General features: G+C 41.6%; 2 protein-coding genes across 6 annotated transcripts in view; both read right to left on the minus strand.

The window, feature by feature from the left end:
- TWSG1 (twisted gastrulation BMP signaling modulator 1) overlaps positions 1–23,106 on the minus strand; it is an 81,947-nt gene that overhangs the window by 32,328 nt on the left and 26,513 nt on the right. The gene's annotated exons all lie outside the window — the stretch shown is intronic.
- On the minus strand, positions 11,046–18,158 carry LOC126085132 (uncharacterized). 5 transcript variants are annotated; one of them, XR_007519173.1, is made up of 2 exons: positions 14,086–18,158; positions 11,046–13,836 (listed from the first exon to the last, which is right to left on the minus strand). XR_007519173.1 is itself a non-coding variant. In XM_049900169.1 (2 exons), the coding sequence occupies exons 1-2, from the start codon at positions 14,797–14,799 to the stop codon at positions 13,584–13,586; spliced, it is 1,050 nt and encodes a 349-aa protein (XP_049756126.1). In that variant the 5' UTR covers positions 14,800–18,158; the 3' UTR covers positions 11,046–13,583. The 5 variants fall into 5 exon arrangements, 4 of the variants coding, with proteins under 4 accessions (XP_049756126.1, XP_049756127.1, XP_049756128.1 ...); XM_049900169.1 differs by having other exon boundaries at positions 11,046–14,128; positions 14,295–18,158; XM_049900170.1 differs by having other exon boundaries at positions 11,046–13,962; positions 14,129–18,158.

Genomic DNA, 23,106 nt, shown 5'->3' on the forward strand with positions numbered 1-23,106 from the left:
TTCTAGCTAAGGAAGCACCATATTGTTTTCCAAAATGGTTATCATTTTGCATTCCCACTAGCACTGCATGAGCATTCCAATCTCCCGACAGCCTCTCCAACATTTGTTCTTTTCTGTTTTATTGATTCATACCAGTAATGCGGGGGTGAGATGGTATCTCATTGTAGTTTTGATTTGCATTTCTCTGATGACCAGAGATCCTGAGCATTTCCTCCTGTGTCTGTTGGTGGCTTGAATGTCTTCTTTGGTGAAGTATCTTTTTACCTCCTTTGCCCATTTTTTAATTGGATTATTTGTCTTTTTATTGTAGGGGTGTTGGATTTTCTTATAGATTTTAAGAGATTAGGCCTTTGTCTGATCTGTAGTAACCAAAAAAATTTTTCCAGTCTGTAGGTCCTCTTTTTACTCTTTCGGTGAAGTCTTTTGATGAGCATAAGTATTTAATTTTTAGAAGATCCCAGTTATGTAGCTTATCTTCTGGAGTTTCTGTGGTTAGTTATGGTTTGTATCCTGTTAATGCTGTGTATTAGGGCCGGTAGTGTTGATCCTATTTTTTCTTCATGAACTTTACAGTTTTTGGCTTTGTATTTAGGTCTTTGATCCATTTTGAGTTTTTTTTTTGTATATGGTGTGAGGATGGGTCCTGTTTTATTTTTTTTGCAGATGGACATCCAGTTTTGCCAGCACCATTTGTTAAAAAGACTATCTTTTCCCAACCTGATGGTCATTCAGCCCTTGTCGAAGATCAGGTGACCACAGGTGGATGGATTTACATCTGAGTTCTCAATTCTGTTCCATTGGTCAATGTATCTGTCGTTGTACCAGTACCAGGCTGTTTTGACCTCCGTAGCTGTATAGTAGCTTCTGAGGTCAGGTAGTGCAAGTTTTCCTATTTTATTCTTCTTCAATAGTGCTTTACTTATCCTGGGCCTCTTTCCTTTCCATATAAAGTTAATGATTAGTTTTTCCAACTCTTTAAGGAATGTTGTTGGTATCTGGATTGTGATTGCATTGTATTTAAAAAGTGCTTTGGGTAGAATTGTTATTTTCACAATGTTGAGTCTGCCTATCCATAAACTTGGTATGTTTTTCCATTTATGTAGATCTCTTTTGGTTTCTTGCAGTAGTGTTTTGTAGTTTTCTTAGTATAGGTCTTTTACATCCCTGGTTAGATTTGTTCCCAAGTATTTTATTTTTTTAGGGGCTATTATAAATGGTATTGTTTTCCTGATTTCCTTTTCATCGTTCTCTTTATTGGTTTATAGGAATCCAGCTAATTTTTCTATGTTTATCTTCTTTGCTTCTCTGCTGAATCTTTCTATTAGTTCCAGTAGTTTTCTTGCGGAGTCTTTTGGGTTTTCTTAGTATCATATCATCTGCAAACAGGAACAGTTTAACTTATTCATTACCAACTGGGATGCCCTTTATTTCTGTTTCTTGTCTTACTGCTCTAGCTAGGACTTCCAACACAATGTTAAATAGGAGCGGTGATAAAGGGCATCCTTGTCTTGTTCCCGTTCTCAAGGGGAATGTTTGCAGCCTCCCTCCACTGAAAATGATGTTTTGCATAGACACCCTTAATTATGTTGAGAAATTTCCCCTCTATACCTATTTTATTGAGAATCTTTATCAGGAATGGGTGTTGGACTTTGTCAAATGCCTTTTCCGCATCAACTGAAATGATCATGTGATTCTTTTCTTTCCTTTTATTTATGTGGTGGATTACATTGATTGATTTTCTAATGTTGAACCATCCTTGCATACCCGGTACGAATCCTACTTGGTCATGGTGTATTATTTTTTTAATATGATGCTGAATTCCATTGGCTAGAATTTTGTTAGGAATTTTTGTATCCATATTCATGAGAGTTATTGGTCTGTAATTTTCTTTTTTTCTGGTGTCTTTGGCTGGTTTTGGTATCAGGGTTATGCTGCCTTCATAGAATGAATTTGGAAGTATTGCTTCCTTTTCTATATTCTGAAATAGTTTGAGCCGTGCTGGTATAAGCTCTTCTCTGAATGTTTCATAGAATTCTCCAGTGAAGTCACCTGGGTCAGGGATTTTTGGTTGGGAGGTTTTTTTTTTTTTTCATTACCTCTCCAATCTCTTCTCTAGTTATGGATCTCTTCAGAGTTACTATCTCAGTTTGTGTTAGTCTGGGTAGGTAGTGTGTGTCTAGAAATTTGTCCATTTCCTCTAGGTTTTCAAATTTGCTGGAGTATAGTTTTTCATAATACTCTGTTATGATCCTTTTTATTTCAGTTGGATCTGTTATAATTTCCCCCATTTCATTTCTATTTGGGTTATTTGCATCCTCTCCTGTTTATCTTTTGCCAATTTGGCTAGTGGTTTGTCAATTTCATTGATCCTTTCCAAGAACCAATTTCTGGTTTTGTTGATTCTATTGTTTTTCTAGTCTCTATTTCATTTATGTCTGCTCTGATATTTATCATATCCTTCTGGTAGCTGTGGGCTTCTTTTGCTGTTTTCTTTCCATTTGTTCAAGTTGTGTAGCTAATGTTTTGATTTTGTCCCTTCTTTTTTGATGTGTGCATCTATTGCTACCAATTCGCCTCTGAGGACTGCCTTTGCTATGTCCCAAAGGTTTTGGTATAATGTGTTTTCATCTTCATTTGATTCTAGGAATTTTTTGATTCCATGTTTGATTTCTTCTATTGCCCAGTCGTTTTTAAGCAGGGTATTATTCAGTTTCCATGTAATTTATTTTTTTTGCTTATTCTCCCTGTTGTTAATTTCTACTGTGATGGCGTTGTGGTCAGAGAAGATAGTTTGTATTATCCCAATGTTTTGGATTTTGTTGAGGGTTGCTCTGTGGCCTAAGAAGTGGTCTATTATGGAGAACGTTTCACGTGCGCTGGGAAAGAATGTATACTTTGCAGCTGCGGGTTGGAGTGTTCTGTATATATCTGTGAGGTCAAGTTGGCTAATTGTGTCCTTTAGCTCTTCTGTATCTTTGCTGAGTTTCTTTCATATGTTCTGTCCTTTACTGAGAGTGGTATGTTGAAGTCTCCTACTATTATTGCGGAACTGTCAATTTCTGTTTTCAGTGCTGTTAGAGTTTATGTATTTTGAAGCCCTGTCATTGCGTGAGTAGATGTTTATTATGGTTAAGTCTTCATGATGGATCATCCCTTTAATCATTATATAGTGCCCTTCTTTGTCTCTTATGGTGGATTTTGTTTTAAAGTCTATTTTATCTGAGATTAGTATTGTCACTCCTGCTCTTTTCTGGTATTTGCTTGAATATATATTTTTTCCATCCTGTGATTTTTAATAAATTTATGTCTTGTAGACAGCATATTGATGGATCCTGTTTTTTTTAATCCATTCTGTCACTGTCTGTCTCTTTACGGGTGCATTTAGGCCATTTACATTCAGTGTAATCATTGATAGGTGTGAGTTTATAGCTGTCATTTTGTAGTGCTTTTTTTGTGTGGTACTAACATTTTCTATTCCTCTTACTCTCCTGTGCTGAGGTCCTTTTGTTTGTGGATTTCTTTTTCATTTCTTTCATTCTTGTAGATTTTGTTTTTATTGAGACTTTATGTTTTTCTTCTTTATTTTGATGAGTAGGCTTGTTAACTTCCTTTGTGTTTACCTTGAAATTTAACCTTATCTTCCTAGGTTTGAACCAGTCTATTATTACTGGGTATCGCACTGCCTTCCTCCACATTAGAAAATTCTATACCTATACCACTTATTCCCTCTTTTATTGTTCTGATGTTGTCATTTACAGATTAATCTCTCTGGTTCCCTGGTGCAATTCTTTTGATTTTGGATAGACCTTAAGAGTTCATTTCCTAGGTTAATACCTGGCTGGTACAATCTCGCGTCCTAGATTCAGGCTGTGGTCTGATGTTGTTTGTTCTCAAACCAAAGGACTCCCTTCAATAATTCTTTTAAGTTTGGTTTGGTTTTTACATATTCCCTTAATCCCTGTTTATCTGGAAATGTCCTAATTTCACCATCATATTTGAATGAAAGTTTTGCAGGATATATTATTCTTGGTTGGCAATTTTTTTCTTTCAAGGCTTTACATATGTCATCCCATTGCCTTCTTGCCTGCATGGTTTCTGCCAAATAATCAGAGCTTAGTCTTACTGTTTCTCCTCTGTATGTGACTTTGTTTTTCTTGAGCTGCTCTCAGGGTTTTCTCTTTTTCTTTGGTTCTAGCAAGTATGATTATGCTACGCCTTGGTGATTTTCTTTTGGGGTCTATCCTATATGGGGTTCGTTAAGTTTCTTGGATGGTCAGCTTTTCATCATCCATGATATTAGGGAAGTTTTCTGTCAGCAATTCTTCAGTGATCCTCTCTGTGTTTTCTGTTTTCTCTCTCTGTTCTGGAATGCCAATCACTTGCAAATTTTAATTTTGATTGCATCCCATATCATTCTCAGGGTTTCTTCATTTTTCTTCATTCCTTTTTCTGATTTTTTCCTCAAACACTATTGTATCCAAGTGTTTATCTTCAATTTCACTGATTCTGTCTTCCATCATTTCAAACCTGTTCCTCAACCCTTCTATGACACTGTCCATTTCTCAAATCTTGTTGTTTATCTTTTGGATTTCTAATCATTTTTTTGTATGATTTCTAGCTGTGAATTTATTTTGGCATTTTGTTCCTGTATTATTTTTCTGAATTCTTCCATTTTTTGGTCTGTATTTGCCATGAACTTGTCTGCCTTTTCCATGAATTTGTCTGTTTTTTTCCCCCTGTTTGTCTACTTTTTGCTTCAACTCTTAGCTCTGAATATTAGAGATCTGAATTCCCTGTCAGGTAGTTGTAGTACCTCTTCTTCTATTGGAAGGCATCTGGTGTTTTATTTTGGACATCTACTGGAACCATGCTGTCTTTTTTTTTTTAATGTTTTGATAATGTTTGCTGTCTTCAGGACATTCAGTTATTGTCTTCATTCACTGATTGTAGATTTGTTTCATCCTGCTTTGTTTTATTTGGTTGTGTCTGAGCAGTGGGCTGTGCATTCTTTGTTGTTTGCTCATCTGCAGTCATGATACTTTTCACCTCCGTGTTCAATGGGTAGGGCCAGTCATTCAGTTATGGTGCAGCAGGGCAGATCCACCTGAAGGGAAGGGGCTGGGATGAGTTGTTTGTGGCATGTACTAGGGCTTACAGGGTGGACCAGGAATCAGTGCTGGGTAGGTTCCAGTAAGCTGTGCCTGTGCTGCTCTGGTATAGGATGTTCAGTACATGGTGCAGGTAGGTAGGAAAGAGGGGGGAGATTGTGATGTGTGGAGCTAATAGGGGTATGGTAAAGAGGAGAGAGAGGAGAAACAGGAGCCAGAAACAAAGAAAGGGGGAAAAAAGAGTGCTAAGTGAGCTTGCCATGGGAGTAGAGAGATGAGAAACCGAGAAATGGAGAAAAGAAAGAAAGAAAAAAAAAAAATAGATAAAAATTTGGAAAAAAAAAAAAAAAGGAGAGAAGAGAAGCCCCCAGGAGTCCCAGAGTCCCACAGGTAGGGCCATGAAGACTGGTGAAGTGGCTCCCAGGCTGCGTAGTATAGCTTGGTTTGAGGAGGTATAGATGTCACACCGCACCAGGTATTCAGTAGACAGGAAAAGAGGGCAAATGTAGAGAGACAAGAACTGAGAAATGAAGAAAGACAGAAAGCGAAAAAGAAAAGAAAAAAAGAAATGCCCCCAGGGATCCCACCTGTGCAGCTGTGCAGGATGGGGGAGTAGCTCCTAAGCTGTGCAGTGTAGCCTGGCTAGAAGGAGCTCCCAAGCTGGGAAAGGAAACAGAAAAACAAACAGAACAAAGCAAAACATACCAAGCAAAAAAAAAAAAAAAACCCAGGGTTCCCAACAGCGTGGTGTTATGGGCCAGGGGAATGGTTCCCCACTCAAGTGGAGCTTCAAAGCCGTCCAAGAAGATGCAAAGATGACCCACAGAGCCAGGTGTTTGAGAGAAAGGAGGGAGAGGTGGTGGGAGGCATCGAAGAAACCAACATAAATGGAAGAACCAAAACCAGCTCAGGGGGCCTGCCAGTGTGGGTGAGGTGAATCCAAGTGGCCTGAGGCCAAAGCAGTTGCTCCCATCCAAGAGACTGTGGCTGGTGGGAAGCAGAGAAGGCCAAAGGGGTCGGGGTAGGGGAAGGAGGGTGGGGCTAGGAAAGCATATATGGCTCGTTACTGGATGCTTTGTCTCCTGTTGGGAGCTTCATGAAGCTGCTTTCTCGTACTCCCTGTCCGCTGATCTCCAATGTGGGTGGGGCAGATCCAAGCGGCATGGATGCTGCAGTTCCCGGCTGGCTGAGCCACGGCAGCCAGCCAGGAAGCTCGGAAGTAGAGCAGTGGGGAGAGGATGGGGGGTGGGAAAGGGTGTATTGCTGGTTACCGGGTGCTCTGTCTCCTGCTGGCAGCTCCGTGAAACTGCTCTCTCATGCTCCCTGTCCGCTGATCCCCGACAGGAGTCCAAGATGACAGATTCGTGCTGTGTTAGCTGGTAGGGCCCTCTGCACTTATCTCTCCTCGCACTTACCTGTCCTCTGTCAGTTTCTTATTCCATTTGGTGCTTGGTCGAGTTCTTTGTTTCTTCCTTTGACACTCTGAGTTCCAGGAATGGCAGCTGTCTCTGTTTTACTTAGTTTTTCGGCTCTTTGCTATGGAAGGACGGCATGGTGCTTCTGTCTATAGCACCATGTTGGTTGGAAGTCTGGACCAATGTTTTCTTATTGAGCTTCTGTGTTTTTTTGGAACTTCTATGCTTTCAAGTTTTTTTGTTTTGTTTTTGTGGACCACAGAATAATAAACTTTCAGCATATCTTGAAAAATTATTCTGCTTAATTATATGCCTCCTATCCTAGGGAATCCAGTTTCTTCTTGGAGATGTGCCTCTCTGACTCTTCATTTCCTGCTTTCGTCAGGACTAGTTTCCAGGGCCTCTTGGATAGTTATTGTCCTATGACTGTTCTTAACTGCTCTCTCAATTGTTTCCTTCAACCCATCTTTTTCTCTTTGTTGGTGTTCTGCCCTGTTTTTTTTGACTGGTCCTCTATTACACCCTTAAAAAATCAGTGTGTAAACTAAACTTTAAGTTACTGCTTCTTTAAAAATGTTTTTGTTTTATAGTCACATTCTTGATCAATAATTTGGTAGGTTCAGAATAATTTTCCCACTGACCACTTAAGGCACTGGTCCAGCAAAATTGATAAGAGGCTGGTCTAATTCTTATTCCTTATATATGACCTGTATTACTTTTTCTGAAATCTTTAGAATATTCTTTAACTTGGAAGTTGTATTATTTTATAAGGACGTGTCTAGATGGGAAGCCCTGGTGGCGTAGTTGTTAAGTGCTACAGCTGCTAACCAAGAGGTTGGCAGTTCAAATCCACCAGGTGCTCCTTGGAAACTCTATCGGGCAGTTCTACTCTGTCCTACAGGGTCTCTATGAGTCGGAATCGACTCAACGGCAGTGGGTTTGTTTGGATTTGGGTGTCTAGATGTAGATGATTTTTCATCCATCTCGCTCAGCACTCTGCAGGCTCATTAAAACAAGGAATTCATGGGGTTTTTTCCCTCAGCTTTGGGAAATTTTCTTCTATTATTTCTTTGATGACTTCCTCTCTTCTGTTTTTTATTCTTTTCTTGAGTGTCTATTTTTCTTAGATTTTCCATCTGTCTATCCACTCTATACACATGTTATCAGGAGGGTTCAGTCCCTGGAGAAGGAATTCATGTTTGGCCAAGTGGAAGGTCATCAGAACACAGGAAGACCCTCAATGAGAAGGACTGATGCAGTGACTGCAATAATGGGCTCGAGCATAACTACGATTGTGAGGATGGTGCAGGACCAGGTGGTATTTCGTTCTGTTGTACACAGGGTCCCTATGAGTCAGAACCGACTTGACGGCACCTAACAAAAACAATCTGCTCTATATCCTATGACTTTCCAATTTTATTTTCAGCCTCTCTTAATTTATAATTTTTCCAATCGAATTTTAAATGTGCAAATATTCTTTCTTGCTCTGACTGTTTTTCATAGTATGGATATAATATTTTCCCAAATTTCTCTAAAAGATAACAATCAGCTTTCTTAAACATTTCTTTTATTTCCTAAGGATTTCCTTCATGGCCTGCTATTTACCTGTTCTTTCTCTCCCAAGGTACTTGTGTTTTTCCTGCATGTCTAGTTCTTAGGCTGGAGACACCTCCATCTCCCATGATGCCTGAAGGAGGAAGCCATGACTATGGGGTACCAACCATATCCATTGGCCCTAGTTGTTGTTGTTAAGTTCTATCAAATTGGTTCTGACTCATGGTGACCGTACGTACAAAAGAATGGAACACTGTCTGGTCCTGCGCCACCCTCACAATCATTGTTATGCTTGATCCCATTGTTGCAGCCACTGTGTCAATCCGTCTCATTGAGGGTCTTCCTCTTTTTCACTGACCCTCTACTAAGAAAGATGTCCTTCTCCAGGGACTGGTACCTCCTGATAACATGTCCAAAATATGTGAGATGAAGTCTCACCATCCTTGCTTCTAAGCAGCATTCTGGCAGTACTTCTTCCAAGACAGATTTTTCATTCTTTTAGTAGTCCATGGTATATTCAAAATCCTTTGCCAACTCCATAATTCAAAGGCGTCAATTTTTCTTCAATCTTCCTTATTCATCATCTACCTTTCGTGTGCACAAGAGGCAGCTGAAAACCCCAAGGTGTGGGTCAGCCGCACCTTAGTCTTCAAGGTGACAACTTTGCTTTTTAAACACTTTAAAGAGGTCTTTTGTAGCAGATTTACCCAATGAAATATGTCTTTTGATTTCTTAACTGCTGCTTCCACGCTTTCCAGTTAGTTCCTTCAATTTCTCTAGAGAGAAGCTCTCCAGCTTTTTTTTTTCCTAGAGGTAAGCTGTATTTCCAGTCGTATTCCTTTATTTCACTTTACTGGGGTCTCGCGTGGGAGGGGAAAAATGCATGAACCTGGACCACCATCTTGAACCAGAAGTCACATTTATTTACAGAAATTGGAAAATGTCATCAAACATTATCAATCATCTATTTTTCCTAGCTACTCTGACAGGATATTTTCACTTGAGAATCTTACAGGCACCTCAAACTGTCTATGCCGCCTTCTCCAACACCCCTGGGCCTTCCGTCCACATCCTCTGTCCTGGTTCTCTGTTACGATTTACCCACTCCCACAACCCCAAGCTCATTCTCCACTCCTGCCTCTCCCTCAATTCCTACTCCCCAAGTGTCACCAAGTCTGGTCCAGTTTAACCTTCTAATTACTTTTCCATTGAGGCCACATTTCCTCATTTCCTCTGCTACCACCCTAGAACAAGCCCCCATCAGACTGTGACTGGACTTGGAAACACGGTATTTTGATAGATTTTAAATTGTCCTCTACCCTTCTTCAGAAACTCCAGCTCCTTTAAAATGCTTATTATTGGGACTTACCATCCCTTATACCTCCTCTTGACTATTTGCACACTCAGCCACTTCTCCGTCATTCACTAATAACTTCAGAATTTCAATCACTATCTCATTTCTAAAGCCACTCACTTGTGGTACTTGTCATAGCAGCACTAGATAACTAAGATGCTCACTCATAGGTCAATCCTTCATTCCTCCCTTTCCCTCCTATCCTACATCCAATTCATATATTTCCTCAGTCTGTGCTCCACTATTTCTATGCTACCAAAAATCCTACTCTAACCCACCATCATCTTTTGCTTGAACTATTGCAACAGCCTCTAAATGATCCCTGTCTCTACCTTTTGCATCCTAAAGTCCATCTTCCACAGAGCCATCATTTTAAAATGTAGTTCAGATATCACCACGACAATCTCCAATGGGTTTACATTTCACTTAGGATATGATACCGCATAGCAAGGGTCAGCACAAATCCAGTCCCCAAAATGTGGAGACTGATCCAGTTCTCACGTTCCCACTTCTCCATCCTTGTAGCCAGCTGCCCCTGCGGCACTCTCTCTCTGACCCTAGCCACACCGGAGCTAGGTCAGAACTCACAAGCTAAAAGGACACTATCCTTCAGACTGCCAAATAGGCAGACACCAGCTACAAGTTTGGGGAGTCCACATAACACCCCAACCTTCTGACATGCTGGCCACAAATTTGTGGTTGGTTTCCCGTTACCCCTTCAAAATGTCAGCCGCAAGCATGGAAGTCCATATGACACCCTTACTTTCTGAACTGCTGGCTCCTACTGCCCCCTTTGGGTTCATTAATTCGCTGGAATAACGCACAGAATTCACACAGAGTATAAGGTCCCTATAAGTCAGAACTGACTCGACAGCAATGACTTATACCATACTTATGACTACAGATTCATTATAGCCAAAAAGAACACAAATGAAGAGACTCATGGGGCGAGATCTGGGAGGGTTTCCAACATGAAGTTTGCATGTCCCAGGGACATGCTACTCTCCCAAGGGCAGATGTTCTTGTCATCCAACAAGCCCTTTCAGCCTCAATGTTCAGGGCTTTTATTGGCCAATCCTTCATAATAGGCTAAATCATGCCCCTGAGGCTAGTTGATACTGACCTCACAGGTGAGTCTTTTCTGGTCTGGCCAGCCCCCAGACCATGGTACCCCCATTACTTCAAGCTTATTTCTCTGGAGCCAAGAACAAAGGCCACCTTACTTGGGATAAAACTAAGTCCATTACCCCACAAATCCAAACTCCTTTCCTGGCCTCTAAGACCTGCCCTTTACCTACCTCTACGACTTCTCTGTTCACCCTTCCCTTGTCTACAGTCACCTAGCCACACTGGTGTACTTGCTATTCTTCAAACTTCTATCTTTAACTACTGTGCTCCACACATTTATATTCTCATATTAAGTGGCCAGTTCAAATCATTCTGTTGTTAACTAAAATCACTGATCGCTATCATTTGCTGGAAGTAAAAAATTTTTTTTTTTGCTGGAAGTAGACTCTTGTTAATTCTATGCATAGTTAACTTTTCTAAAACGTAGAACCTTGCAGTACTGACAAAAGGAGGAAACATGAAAGTTCTTTGAGATGTTGGTGCACATAAGAGTCTTCTCTAAATGAAAAAAAAAAAAACGACTAAAGTATTATTAAAAGATGCCTTTTTATCTAAGCAAAAATAAAGTTATTCTAAATGTATCTTGGCGCCCTGATGGCACAGTGGTTAAGAGCTATGGCAAGCTATGGCTGCTAACCAAAAGGTCTGCAGTTTGAATCCACCAACCGCTTCTTGGAAACCCTATGAGGCAGTTCTACTCTGTCCTATAGGGTCGCTATGAGTCAGAATTGACTCAACAGCAACTCATAATGGTAATGGTAAATGTATTTTAGAGTCCATTAAGTACAACTAGTGTCCCCAAGTTCCTTTCAGGGGGTCCGTCAGGTCAAAATCATTTTCATAGTAATACTAAGAAATTTTTTGCCCTTTAAAACTGTTTTAACATTTTCACCAGTGTTGCAAAAGCAATGGTGGTAGAACTCTTGGTGCCTTAACACAAACCAAAGCAATGGCCCTAAACTGTTACTAGGGGTCATTATTCTTCACCATCATACACACTCACAGCAAAAAAAAAAAAAGGCCAGTTTCAAGAAAGTCCTTAATGAAGCATGACGATTATTAATTTCATTAAAGGAAGACCCTTGAACACGAGGCTTTTTAATATTCTGTGTGATGAATTGGGATATGCATAAAACACTTGCTACATATGAGCAACTCTCAAGGAAAAGCACTTGATGAGTTGCAAGCCGAACTAGCCACTTTTTTCTAGGAACACTCACTTGAAAGAATGACTACCAGACAAACTATGCTTATGAAGACTTGAGTATTTGGCAGACATTTACGAAAGAAGTAAATGTGTCATTTCAAGGAAAACAACTAAGAATATTTGTTGATGACAATAAAATATATGTTTTTAAGCAAAAGTTAGAATACTGAAAACTCGTATCTTCCACCATGAGCCTAACATTTTCCCAATGCTTAAGTACTTTTCTGCTGAAATCAATGGTGAAATTAACTAATGTGATTTTTTTTTTGCTATTTTCCAATGAGATGTGTCAGTATTTGGAAGATCGCATGATTCACTGAATGCCTACTTTACAAATGACCAACGCATGGGTAAAAGCCATCAAAGTGTGAGAGAGACCAGTGGATTTTGATGTAACAGAGAATGAAGAGTTTCAAAATCTGGTTTCAAATACTACTTTGTAACTGATGTTTAAGAAACTCCGACTTTTCTAGTATCGGTGTGATATCAAAGAAGAACATCCTCAGCTATCTGAAAAAGCTATTAAAAGTTCTCCACCCTTTTCTAGCTACATAGTATTTTTGAGGCTGGATTTTCTTTCTATTCTTAGATCTTTAAAAAACACACCATAACCAATTAAAATTTTCAAAATGTAAAGGGGTCCTACAATTAAACTGAGAACAGTGGCATTAGAAGAACAGATGGTAAGAGGCTGTATTCATTGCACCTGGGTCCCCAAAGCAGACTATGCCTTGCAGTTACCCAGGAAGGCAATGGGATTCACAGCATGTGATCGAATAAACAGACACCCTGGTGGCGGAGTGGTTAAGTGCTATGGCTGCTAACCAAAGGGTCTGCAGTTCGAATCCGCCAGGCGCTCCTTGGAAACTCTATGGGGCAGTTCTACTCTGTCCTATAGGGTCGCTATGAGTCGGAATCGACTCGACCGCACTAGGGGTTTCTGGGATTGAATAAACTTTATTTTGACTGGGGTACCATCCAAAGTACACTGAAGTTTTCACTGCTGGCTCTTAAGTTCCCTCAGCATGAACAAAGGTGGTAAATCAGAATCTCCAGAGGGTATATATAGTTTTAAAATAACCATACTGAATACAGTAATATAATTTTCTTTTTCTAAAAACAAATCAACTGTTGTTTCAAACTACAGATTACAACAACTATTGGCTGATGCAGTGATGTGAAAAGACACCACTATGACACGTAACAGCTGCAACTGAACAAGTCTGAACACTGGGGGCACACTGGGGTCTAGAGCAGCTTCCTTGTCCTTTTGAAATCTGTGCCCTGTTTTGATAAACATAAAAATTTCACTATCATCTGTATTCTCTCATGTTGTCATAGGCTATTTATACAATGCCTCTCAATGCAAACTAAATGTATAATGCCAAGTACAGTTTGGCAGAGGCAATTTTATGAAGGGCCAAAACAATGCCGTTCTCAGATGGTCTAGCAAATCCAAAGGTAAAATTTAGCATTCATAGAATATAGCTTTGTCCCCAATCCCAATTAGTTGTATGGAGATCATGAAAAATCCTTAGTTTAAGAAAAACAGTTATAATGGCTACAAATGAAACATACTATGTCATGATGTGATGTTAGAATGAGTTACCTTCACTGTCCTCGTAACAAGAAGCTGTATAATGTTAACAGTTTACAGAGCACAGACCGTCTAGACAGACAACCTGGCCTGAGTCCCAGCTTTTCTGCATGCTAGGTTTACAACCTAAGGCAGGTCATTTAAGCTTTCTGGTCTCATTTCCTCATCTGTAAAACGGCTTCATCTGGCACCCCAGATGGGACTCAGCAGAGACTCCGGCTCAGGGTAAGTTAGGTCCTGAGACTTCCTCCGAAGGGCACCCCGATCCTCCACTGGGACAGGAGGACTTTCCAGGCGGCATCAACACTGAACCAGACAACCCGCGAGTCCCCCGTTGGAGAACAGAAACGTTCTGACAGGTACCTATTTTAAGTTTCATTCTGAAGTAGCTACTAGGTGGTAAGTTGTGTCCTCGGTAGCAGGTGTTATTAGCCTTGTGGTGACCTCGCTGTCTCCTGGGGCTGAGTCCCCACCTGCATGAGGGCACAGCCCTTGACCCCCACACCCAGAGGACACCTGTGGAGACTGTTGCTGTGTCCTGAAGCTGAGCTCCCACCTGCATGAGGGCACAGCCCTTGACCCCCACACCCAGAGGACACCTGTGGAGACTGTTGCTGTGTCCTGAAGCTGAGCTCCCACCTGCATGAGGGCACAGCCCTTGACCCCCACACCCAGAGGACACCTGTGGAGACTGTTGCTGTGTCCTGAAGCTGAGTCCCCACCTGCATGAGGGCACAGCCCTTGATCCCCACACCCAGAGGACACCTGTGGAGACTGTTGCTGTGTCCTGAAGCTGAGTCCCCACCTGCATGAGGGCACAGCCCTTGACCCCCACACCCAGAGGACACCTGTGGAGACTGTTGCTGTGTCCTGAAGCTGAGTCCCCACCTGCATGAGGGCACAGCCCTTGACCCCCACACCCAGAGGACACCTGTGGAGACTGTTGCTGTGTCCTGAAGCTGAGCTCCCACCTGCATGAGGGCACAGCCCTTGACCCCCACACCCAGAGGACACCTGTGGAGACTGTTGCTGTGTCCTGAAGCTGAGCTCCCACCTGCATGAGGGCACAGCCCTTGACCCCCACACCCAGAGGACACCTGTGGAGACTGTTGCTGTGTCCTGAAGCTGAGCTCCCACCTGCATGAGGGCACAGCCCTTGACCCCCACACCCAGAGGACACCTGTGGAGACTGTTGCTGTGTCCTGAAGCTGAGTCCCCACCTGCATGAGGGCACAGCCCTTGACCCCCACACCCAGAGGACACCTGTGGAGACTGTTGCTGTGTCCTGAAGCTGAGTCCCCACCTGCATGAGGGCACAGCCCTTGACCCCCACACCCAGAGGACACCTGTGGAGACTGTTGCTGTGTCCTGAAGCTGAGTCCCCACCTGCATGAGGGCACAGGTCTCCATCTGTTCTTTTGTCTTAACCCCTGCATGTTATTTTGGTCAGAATCTGGTTACGGGAGCTGGTTAAGAAATGCTGTCTTTGTGTCTTGGACCCCGTTTGTCTCGTGTGTTAGCTATGAAGACTCAACTGGCTCGAGTCCAGGACCCTCCCTGCGCAGGATGGTTTTACTTCTCTCTCTCTTCTGAGGAGTGAAACGTTATTCTAATTTTAGATACTAAGTCTTGTGTAAGACACTAACTTAGTTGGACCAAAATACACTCCTTACAAATATTGGCTATGGAAAGTGTGGTACCTGAATTGTACCCCTGAGATTATTTATCAAGGTAACCAAGTACTGTACCTCCGTATAGCCAGGGCTTCTCGAATACATCCTTCTCCTTTGGCTGACTAGTTAGAAGGGACACAGTCTATAAGCAAGATGGGCACCGGTCAGTCCAACCCTAAACCATCCCCCTTAGAGTGCATCTTGACCCATTGGGATTTTTTTCTTAAACTGGCGACACCAGGAGGAAGTGTTTGAGCTTCCCCTGTGGTACCGCTTAGCCTCAGTATTACTTAGAAGATCAGAAGTGGCCGGCCGAGGAAAGTTTGAATTATAACACCACTTTGCAGTTAGATTTGTTTTCTAAGAAAACTTATAAATGGGATGAGGTACCTTATGTTGAAATGTTCACGACTCTATATTATAAACAGGGATTACAGCAGCAATGCAAATTGATGGTTCTGGTTAATCAGAAGTCTAAACAAGTTCTCGAGGCAGAAGAGTCCAAGGTTGTGGCGGGACTGCCACCCCCATAATCCTATTTACCCTCATATTCCCCAAGTTGCTGCCGCCGACCGTGGCCCCGCCGATCCTGGGGCCCCAGAAAGAGGAAGGGTCTCCCAACCTTACACCTGCAGTGATGCTACATTTGGCCATGGACAGTCTGTTTCCTCAACTAGCCAGAGTACTGACAAAGAGGGTGACCCAGAAGTGGCCAATTCCCTCTAAGAGAGGCACCAGCTGGAACAGGAGTGGACAGGAGAATCAGGAACACTTGGGTGCATATTCCCTTCACCACTTCAGATTTGTTTAACTGGAAGAATAACCTCCGAACCTACCATCAAGATCCTCAAAAGATGCACAACATGTTTTCATCCATCTTTAACACCCATCAGCCCACCTGGGCAGACTGCCAGCCCCTGTGGGAAGTTCTTCTCTCCTCTGAAGAGAGGAGAATGGTCTTGGAAAAGGCTAGACAGTTTGCTGATTAAGAACATAATGAGTACCCCCAAAATCCTGACAAACTGCCAGCAATAACACAGTCCCTGGAGTTAATCCAGAGTGGGATTACAATTTGAAGGAGGGCATGGGTAGGCTGAGGCATTATAGAAAGTGCTTACTAGAAGGCCTTAAAACTAGGGTACAGAAACAGAAAAACCTCTCAAAAATTTATAAAGTAATTAAGAGACCTAAAGTAAACCCCTCTTGAAAGAATTTTTCAGGCCTCCCAGAGACACACTGACATGGATCCTGAAGCTACTGAGAATCAACGAATGGTTAATATCATCTTCACAGGACAAAGCTCTACAGGTATCTGTAAAAAACTCCAGAAACTGGACAGAAGACCAGGTATGCCTATCTCTCAATTAGTGGAAATAGCCTTTAAAGTTTTTAATAATGGGGGCCAGGAACAAGAGCAGAAGGAACCCCGCCGAGCAAAACAACACGCTACCCTGCTGGTGGCAGCCTTAACCAAGAAACCATTCCCCTCACAACATCGACCAGAGTCAAGAGAATGGAAAAAACCCTGCCAGTGCAATGCTGGCCCCCTGAAAAGAGACCAAGGTGTCTATTGTCAGAAAGAGAGACGCTGGAAAAACGAATGCCCTGAAGGAGACCAGCCGGCAAAGCATATGGTGAGTGACCCCCAGCCATGAAGAGGCCCAGGGCTTCCCACAGACTAGCTCCAAGCAGGAGAAACCATCACCATCTCCCCTGAAGAGCCCCAGGTTTCATTCTGTTGTACATAGGGTCACTATGAGTCGGAACTGACTAGATGGCACCTACCAACAATAACATACCGTTTAAAATACCATACTAGGTATTTTAAAATACCAGGAATAAACCTATCCAGGGACGTAAAAGACATAAATACAATGAAAATTACAAAGCACTACTACAAGAGACTAAAAGAGAGATCTACATAAATGGAAGGACATTCCATGCTCATAGATTGGAAGACTTAATCCAATCCTGATCCAAATTCCAACAATATTCTTTACTGAATGGAAAAAACTAATCACAAACTTTATATGGAAAGGAAAGAGGTCCCAAATAGCCAAAGCAATATTGAGTAAGAAGACCGAAGTAGGAAGCCTAACACTCCCCCATCTCAAAACATACTATACAGCTACAGTAATCAAAATGGCTTGGTACTGGTTCAACGACAGACACATAAACCTTTGGAACAGAACTGAGAACCCCCAGAAGTAAATTCATTCATCTATGGACAGCTGATTCTTTTTTTTAATTAATTTATTTACTGTGTTTTAAGTGAAAGTTTACAAATCAAGTCAGTCTCTCATACAAAAGGTTATATACACCAAGCTATATACTCCTAGCTCCTCTCCCCCTAATGAATCAGTATACACCTCCTCTCTACCCTGTATTCCCTGTGTCCATTCAGCCAGCTCCTGTCCCCCTCTTCCTCCTTATCTCGCCTCCAGATAGGAGTTGCCCACCTGTGTATGACTCATGTGTCTACTCGAGTCAAGAAGCATACTCCTCACCAGTATCATTATCTATCCTACAGTCTAGTCCAATCCCTGTGTGGAGAGTTGGTGTCAGGAATGGTTTCAATCCTGGGCTAACAAAGGGTCCGGGGTCCCTCTAGTCTCAGTCAGACCATTAAGCCTGTTTTTTTTCACAAGAATTTGAGATCTACATCCCACCATTCACCTGCTCCATCAGGGATTCTCTGTTGTGTTCCCTGTCAGGGCAGTGATCGGTGGTAGCCAGGCACCATCTAATTCTTCTGGTCTCAGGCTATTGGAGTCTCTGGTTTATGTGGGCTCATCTTTACCATGTCTTTGGTGTTCTTCATTCTCCTTTGCTCCAGGTGGGTTGAGACCAATTGACGCATCTTACATGCTAGCATAGAGGACCCCAGGCACCTCTCACCAAAGTGGATTGCAGAAGGTTTTCTTAATACATTTTGTTATGCCAACTGATCTAGATGTCCCTGAAACCATGGTCCCCAAACCTCTGTCCCTGCTACTCTGGCCTTCAAAGAGTTTAGTTGTATTCAGAAAACTTTGCTTTTGGTTTAGTCCAGTTGTGCTGACCTCTCCAGTATTGTGCATTGTCTTCACTTAAAATAGTTCTAGTCTACTATCTAATTAGCAAATACCCCTCTCCCTCCCTCCCCTACCCTCACAAACATCAAAGAATATTTTCTTCTGTGTTTAAACTTTTTCTAGAGTTCTTATAATAGCGGTGTCATACAATACTTCTCCTTTTGCAACTGACTAATTTCACTCAGCATAATGCCTTCCAGATTTCTCCATGCTATGTTTCACAGATTCATAGTTGTTCTTAATCGTTGCATAGTATTCCATTATGTGAATATACCATAATTTATTTATCCATTCATCCACTGATGGGCACCTTGGCTGCTTCCATTTTTTGCTATTGTAAACAGTGCTGCAATGAACATGGGTATTTATCTGTTCTTGTAAAGGCTCTTATGTCTCTAGGATATATTCCAAGGAGTGGGATTGCTGGATCGTATGGTAGTTCTATTTCTAGTTTTTTAAGTAAATACCAAATCGATTTCCAAAGTGGTTGTACCATTTTACATTCCCACCAGCAGTGTGTAAGTGTTCCCATCTCTCCACAACCTCTCCAACATTTATTATATTGTGGTTTTTGGATTACTGCCAGCCTTATTGGGGAGCTGTAGTTTTGATTTGCATTTTTCTAATGGCTAATGATTGTGACCATTTCCTCATGTATCTTTAGTTACCTGAAAAGTCTTCTCTGGAGAACTGCCTGTTCATATCCTTTGCCCATTTTTTAATTGAGTTATTTGTCTTTTTGTTGTTTGATTTTTGTAGTATCATGTAGATTTTAGAGATCAGACGCTCATCAGAAATGTCATAGCTAAAAACTTTTTCCCAGTCTGTAGGTAATCTTTTCACTCTTTTGGTGAAGTCTTTGGGTGAGCATAGGTGTTTCATTTTTAGGAGCTTTCAGTCATCTGAATTTCAGTTATGGTTTTTGTGCACTGTTAGTAACGTTTTGTATACTGTTTATGTCATGTATTAGGGCTCCTAGGGTTACATAAATGATTTTTGACAAGTGGTTAGAATCCATTCATTGAGGGTATAAACAGTCTCTTCAACAAATGGTACTAGCAAAATTGGATATCCACTTGCAGAAAATGAAACAATAAAGACCAATGATGAATCTGCAAAACATTTCACAACATGGTATGCTGAGTGAAATAGGTCAATCACAAAAAGACAAATACTGTATAAGACCACTATTATAAAAACTCATGAAAAGGCTTACATACAGAAAGAAACAATCTTTGATGGTTAAGAGAGTGGGGAGGGAAAAACACTAAATAGACAATAGATAAGTGATAACTCTAGTGACGGGTCAGATAGTACACAACACTGGGGAAGTCAGCACAACTTGATGAAGGCAAAGTCATAAAAGCTTCATAGACACATCCAAACTCCCTGAGGGACCAGATTACTGGGCTGAGGGCTAGGGACCATGGTCTTGGGGGACATGTAGCTCAACTGGCATAACACAGTTTATAAACAAAATATTCTACATCCCACTTAAATGAGTAGTGTTTGGGGTTTTAAAAGCTTATGAGTGGCCATCTAAGATACTCCACTGATCCCACCCCATCTGGTGCAAGGGAGAATGAAGAAAACCAAAGACACAAGGGAAAGACTAGTCCAAAGGACTAGCGGACCACAACTACCACAGCCTCTACAAGACTGAGTCCAACACAACTAGATGGTGCCTGGCTCCAACACCAGCTGTTCTGACAGGGATCACAATAGAGGGTCCCGGACAGAGCTGGAGAAAAACACAGAACAAAATTCTAACTCACAAAAAAAGGACCAGACTAACTGGCCTGACAGAGATGGGAGAAACCCCGAAAACATGGCCCACGGACACCCTTTTAACTTAGTACTGAAGTTATACCTGAGGTTCACCCTTCAGCCAAAGATTAGACAAGCCCATAAAACTAAATAAGCACACCAACCCAGGGATAAGGATGAGAGGGCAGGAGGGGACAGGAAAGCTGGTAAGGGGAAACCCAAGGTCAAGAAAGGGAGAGTGTTAACACATTGTGGGATCGGCAGCCAATGTCACAAAGCAGTATGTGTATTAATTGTTTAATGAGAAACTAATTTGCTCTGTAAACCTTGATCTAAAGCACAATGAAAAAAATAATCAGCAAATTTCTTTCTAGTAGCAAAGACATTCATGATTACTTCCTACCTCATCACAGAGCATCATAAATATGCAATTTTTAATAAATCCACTACATCAGTGACGTCTTGTTGTTATTGGTTGCCATTGAGTCGGTTTTGACTCACAGTGACCCCATGTGACAGAGTAGAACTTCCCCACAGGTTTTTTGTGGCTGTAATCTTTCATAGGTTTTTCTTGACTGTAATCTTTATGGAAGCAGATCGTCAGGTCTTTTTCCTGCAGAGCTGCTGGGTGGGTTTGAACCACTAACCTTTCAGTCAGCAGCCAAGCGCTTAACTGTTGTGCCACAAGGGCTCCTATATTATAAAACTCATAAAACAAAATCCAAACTCACTGCCTTTGAGTCGATTTCGACTCATAATGACTCTATAGGATAGAGTAGAACTGGTCTATAGGGTTTCCAAGGAGCAGCTGGTAGATTCGACCTTTTGGTTAGCAGCCGAGCTCTTAACCACTATCGCATCAGGGCTCCAGGACATTATGTTGTTGCAGGTGCCGTTGAGTCAGTTCCAACTCATGGTAAACCTATGTACGACAGAATGAAACACTGCCCAGTCCTGCACCATCGTCAAGATTGTTGTCATGCTTGACACCGTAGAGCATATACTCTAAACCAAAGAAACAAGGGCCCACTTTGGACTCCTCTGAGCTGTGCAACTTCATTCTTCTTCAGGAACTCCTCACCTACATTAGGCAATACGTGACCTCCTGACCTCAGACTGAGGAGACAGTGTTGACCTGCATATTATACATTGCTGTTGTTAGCTGCTGCTGAGGCTAAGTCGACCCCTGACTCATGGCAGTGCCATGCACAAAGGAACGAAATGCTGCCCTGTCCTGTGCCTTAGGGTTTTCGCTGGCTGATTTTCGGGAGCAAATTGCCAGGTTTTTCTTCCTAGTCTTAGTCTGGAGGCTGAAACCTGTTCCACATCATAACAACATGCAATCCACCACAGATGGACAGGTGGTGGCTGCCCAGGAAGTGCACTGGCTGGAAAACTAATCCCGATCTCCCGTATGCATAGCCAGAACTCTACCAATGAAACACCAATGCCGCACATATTATATACTACAAACCAAAACAAACTCGTTGCCATCCAGTCAATTCCGACTCGTGGCGACCGTATAGGACAGAACAGAACTGTCCCATGGGGTTTCCAAGGAGCAGCTGAGAGATTCGAACTGTCGACATTTTGGTTAGCGGCTGAGCTCTGAAATCACTGCACTGGCTAGCAAAGATTAATTTCTTTCTCAATTTTAATATAAAAATTAATATAAAAAGAGGTCCTGGTAGGAGGAGGGACAAATAGGTGAAGCACAGAACATTTTTAGGGCAGTGAACCTCTTCTGCACGATAGTGTAATGGTAGATACATGATATTAAGTATTTGTCAAAACCCACGTTAATAATAACATATCACTATTGGTTCATCAACTGTAGCAAGTGTACAGGGCTTGAGAGAGGCTACTTGGGAACTCTCTGCACTTTCTCATAATTTTTCTGAAAAACTACAACTGCTCTAAGAAATAAAGTCCATTTAAAAAAAAAGAAAAATGAAACAAGACCCATACCTCACACCATACACAAAAACTAACTCAAATGGATCAAAGACCTAAATGTTAAAGCTAAATATAAAGTTCTTAGACGACAACACAGGGACAAAACTATGGGACCTAATTAAAAAAAAAAAAAGATTATCAAACACAAATACACGAACAGCAGAAGTCAAATTAGATAACTGGGACTTCATAAAAATGAAATACTTAGGCTCATCAAGAGTAAAAGACTGGGAAAAAATCTCTGGAAAGGACATATCTGATAAGGGTCTAATATCTAAAATACACAGAAAACTTCAACAACTCAATAACAAAAAAATAAACAACCCAATTAAAAAATGGGCAACTGACACGAGCAGACACTTCACCAGAGGACATTTAAGCAACAACCGACAAATGAAAAGATGTTCGTGATCATTAGCTATTAGAGAGATGCAAATCAAAACTACAATGAGGTATCATCTTACCCCTGCCAAACCGGCACTCATAAAAACACAAAAAACAAATGCTGGAGAGGAAGTGGGAGACTGGAACCCTTATCCATTGCTCGTGGGATCAATGGTACAACCAGTATGGAAAACAGCATAGTGCTTCCCAAAAAAAAACTAGAAATAGAGCTATCTTATGATCCAGAAAGCCCATTCCTAAATATATACTCTCGAGATCTAAGAGCAGTGCCATGAACAGACATATGCACATCTATGTTCACTGCAGCAGTATTCACAGTAACAAAATGATGGGAAAAACCTAAGTGCCACCAACAGATAAACAAAATGTGGTACATACATGCAATGGAATGCTATGCAGCCATAAAGAATAATGAGTACTCGAAACACCTTAATGTGGATGCATCTGGAGGATATTATGCTGTGTGATGTAAGTCAATAATGAAAGGACAAATATTTTATAATCTTTTATAAAAAGATAAAAATAGGTATTTATAGGGAGGATAACATTCACTGGTGGTTACTGGGGATGGGGGAGGGTAACTCTCTAGATAGCTGATAACCGTTATTTTTGGTGAGGAGAAATGCCACACTGAATATGGGTGAAGTGTGCACAGCTTGACCACAGCAAAAGACATCACCAAGATCTACACAAGAAAAAGGGACCCTTTAGTAACCTCTATGGCAACAACAGTAGCAAGAGCAACCAAAAAATGTACGTACACATACATATATATGTGTATTGGTACGTATGTGGAAGCACATACGTAAGTATGTATAGGTGTACATAGAACCCTGGTGGCACAGTGGTTAAGGGCTCAGATGCTAAT

The sequence above is a fragment of the Elephas maximus genome, chromosome 11 (genome assembly GCF_024166365.1).
Source record: "Elephas maximus indicus isolate mEleMax1 chromosome 11, mEleMax1 primary haplotype, whole genome shotgun sequence".
NCBI classification, from domain to species: Eukaryota; Metazoa; Chordata; class Mammalia; order Proboscidea; family Elephantidae; genus Elephas; species Elephas maximus.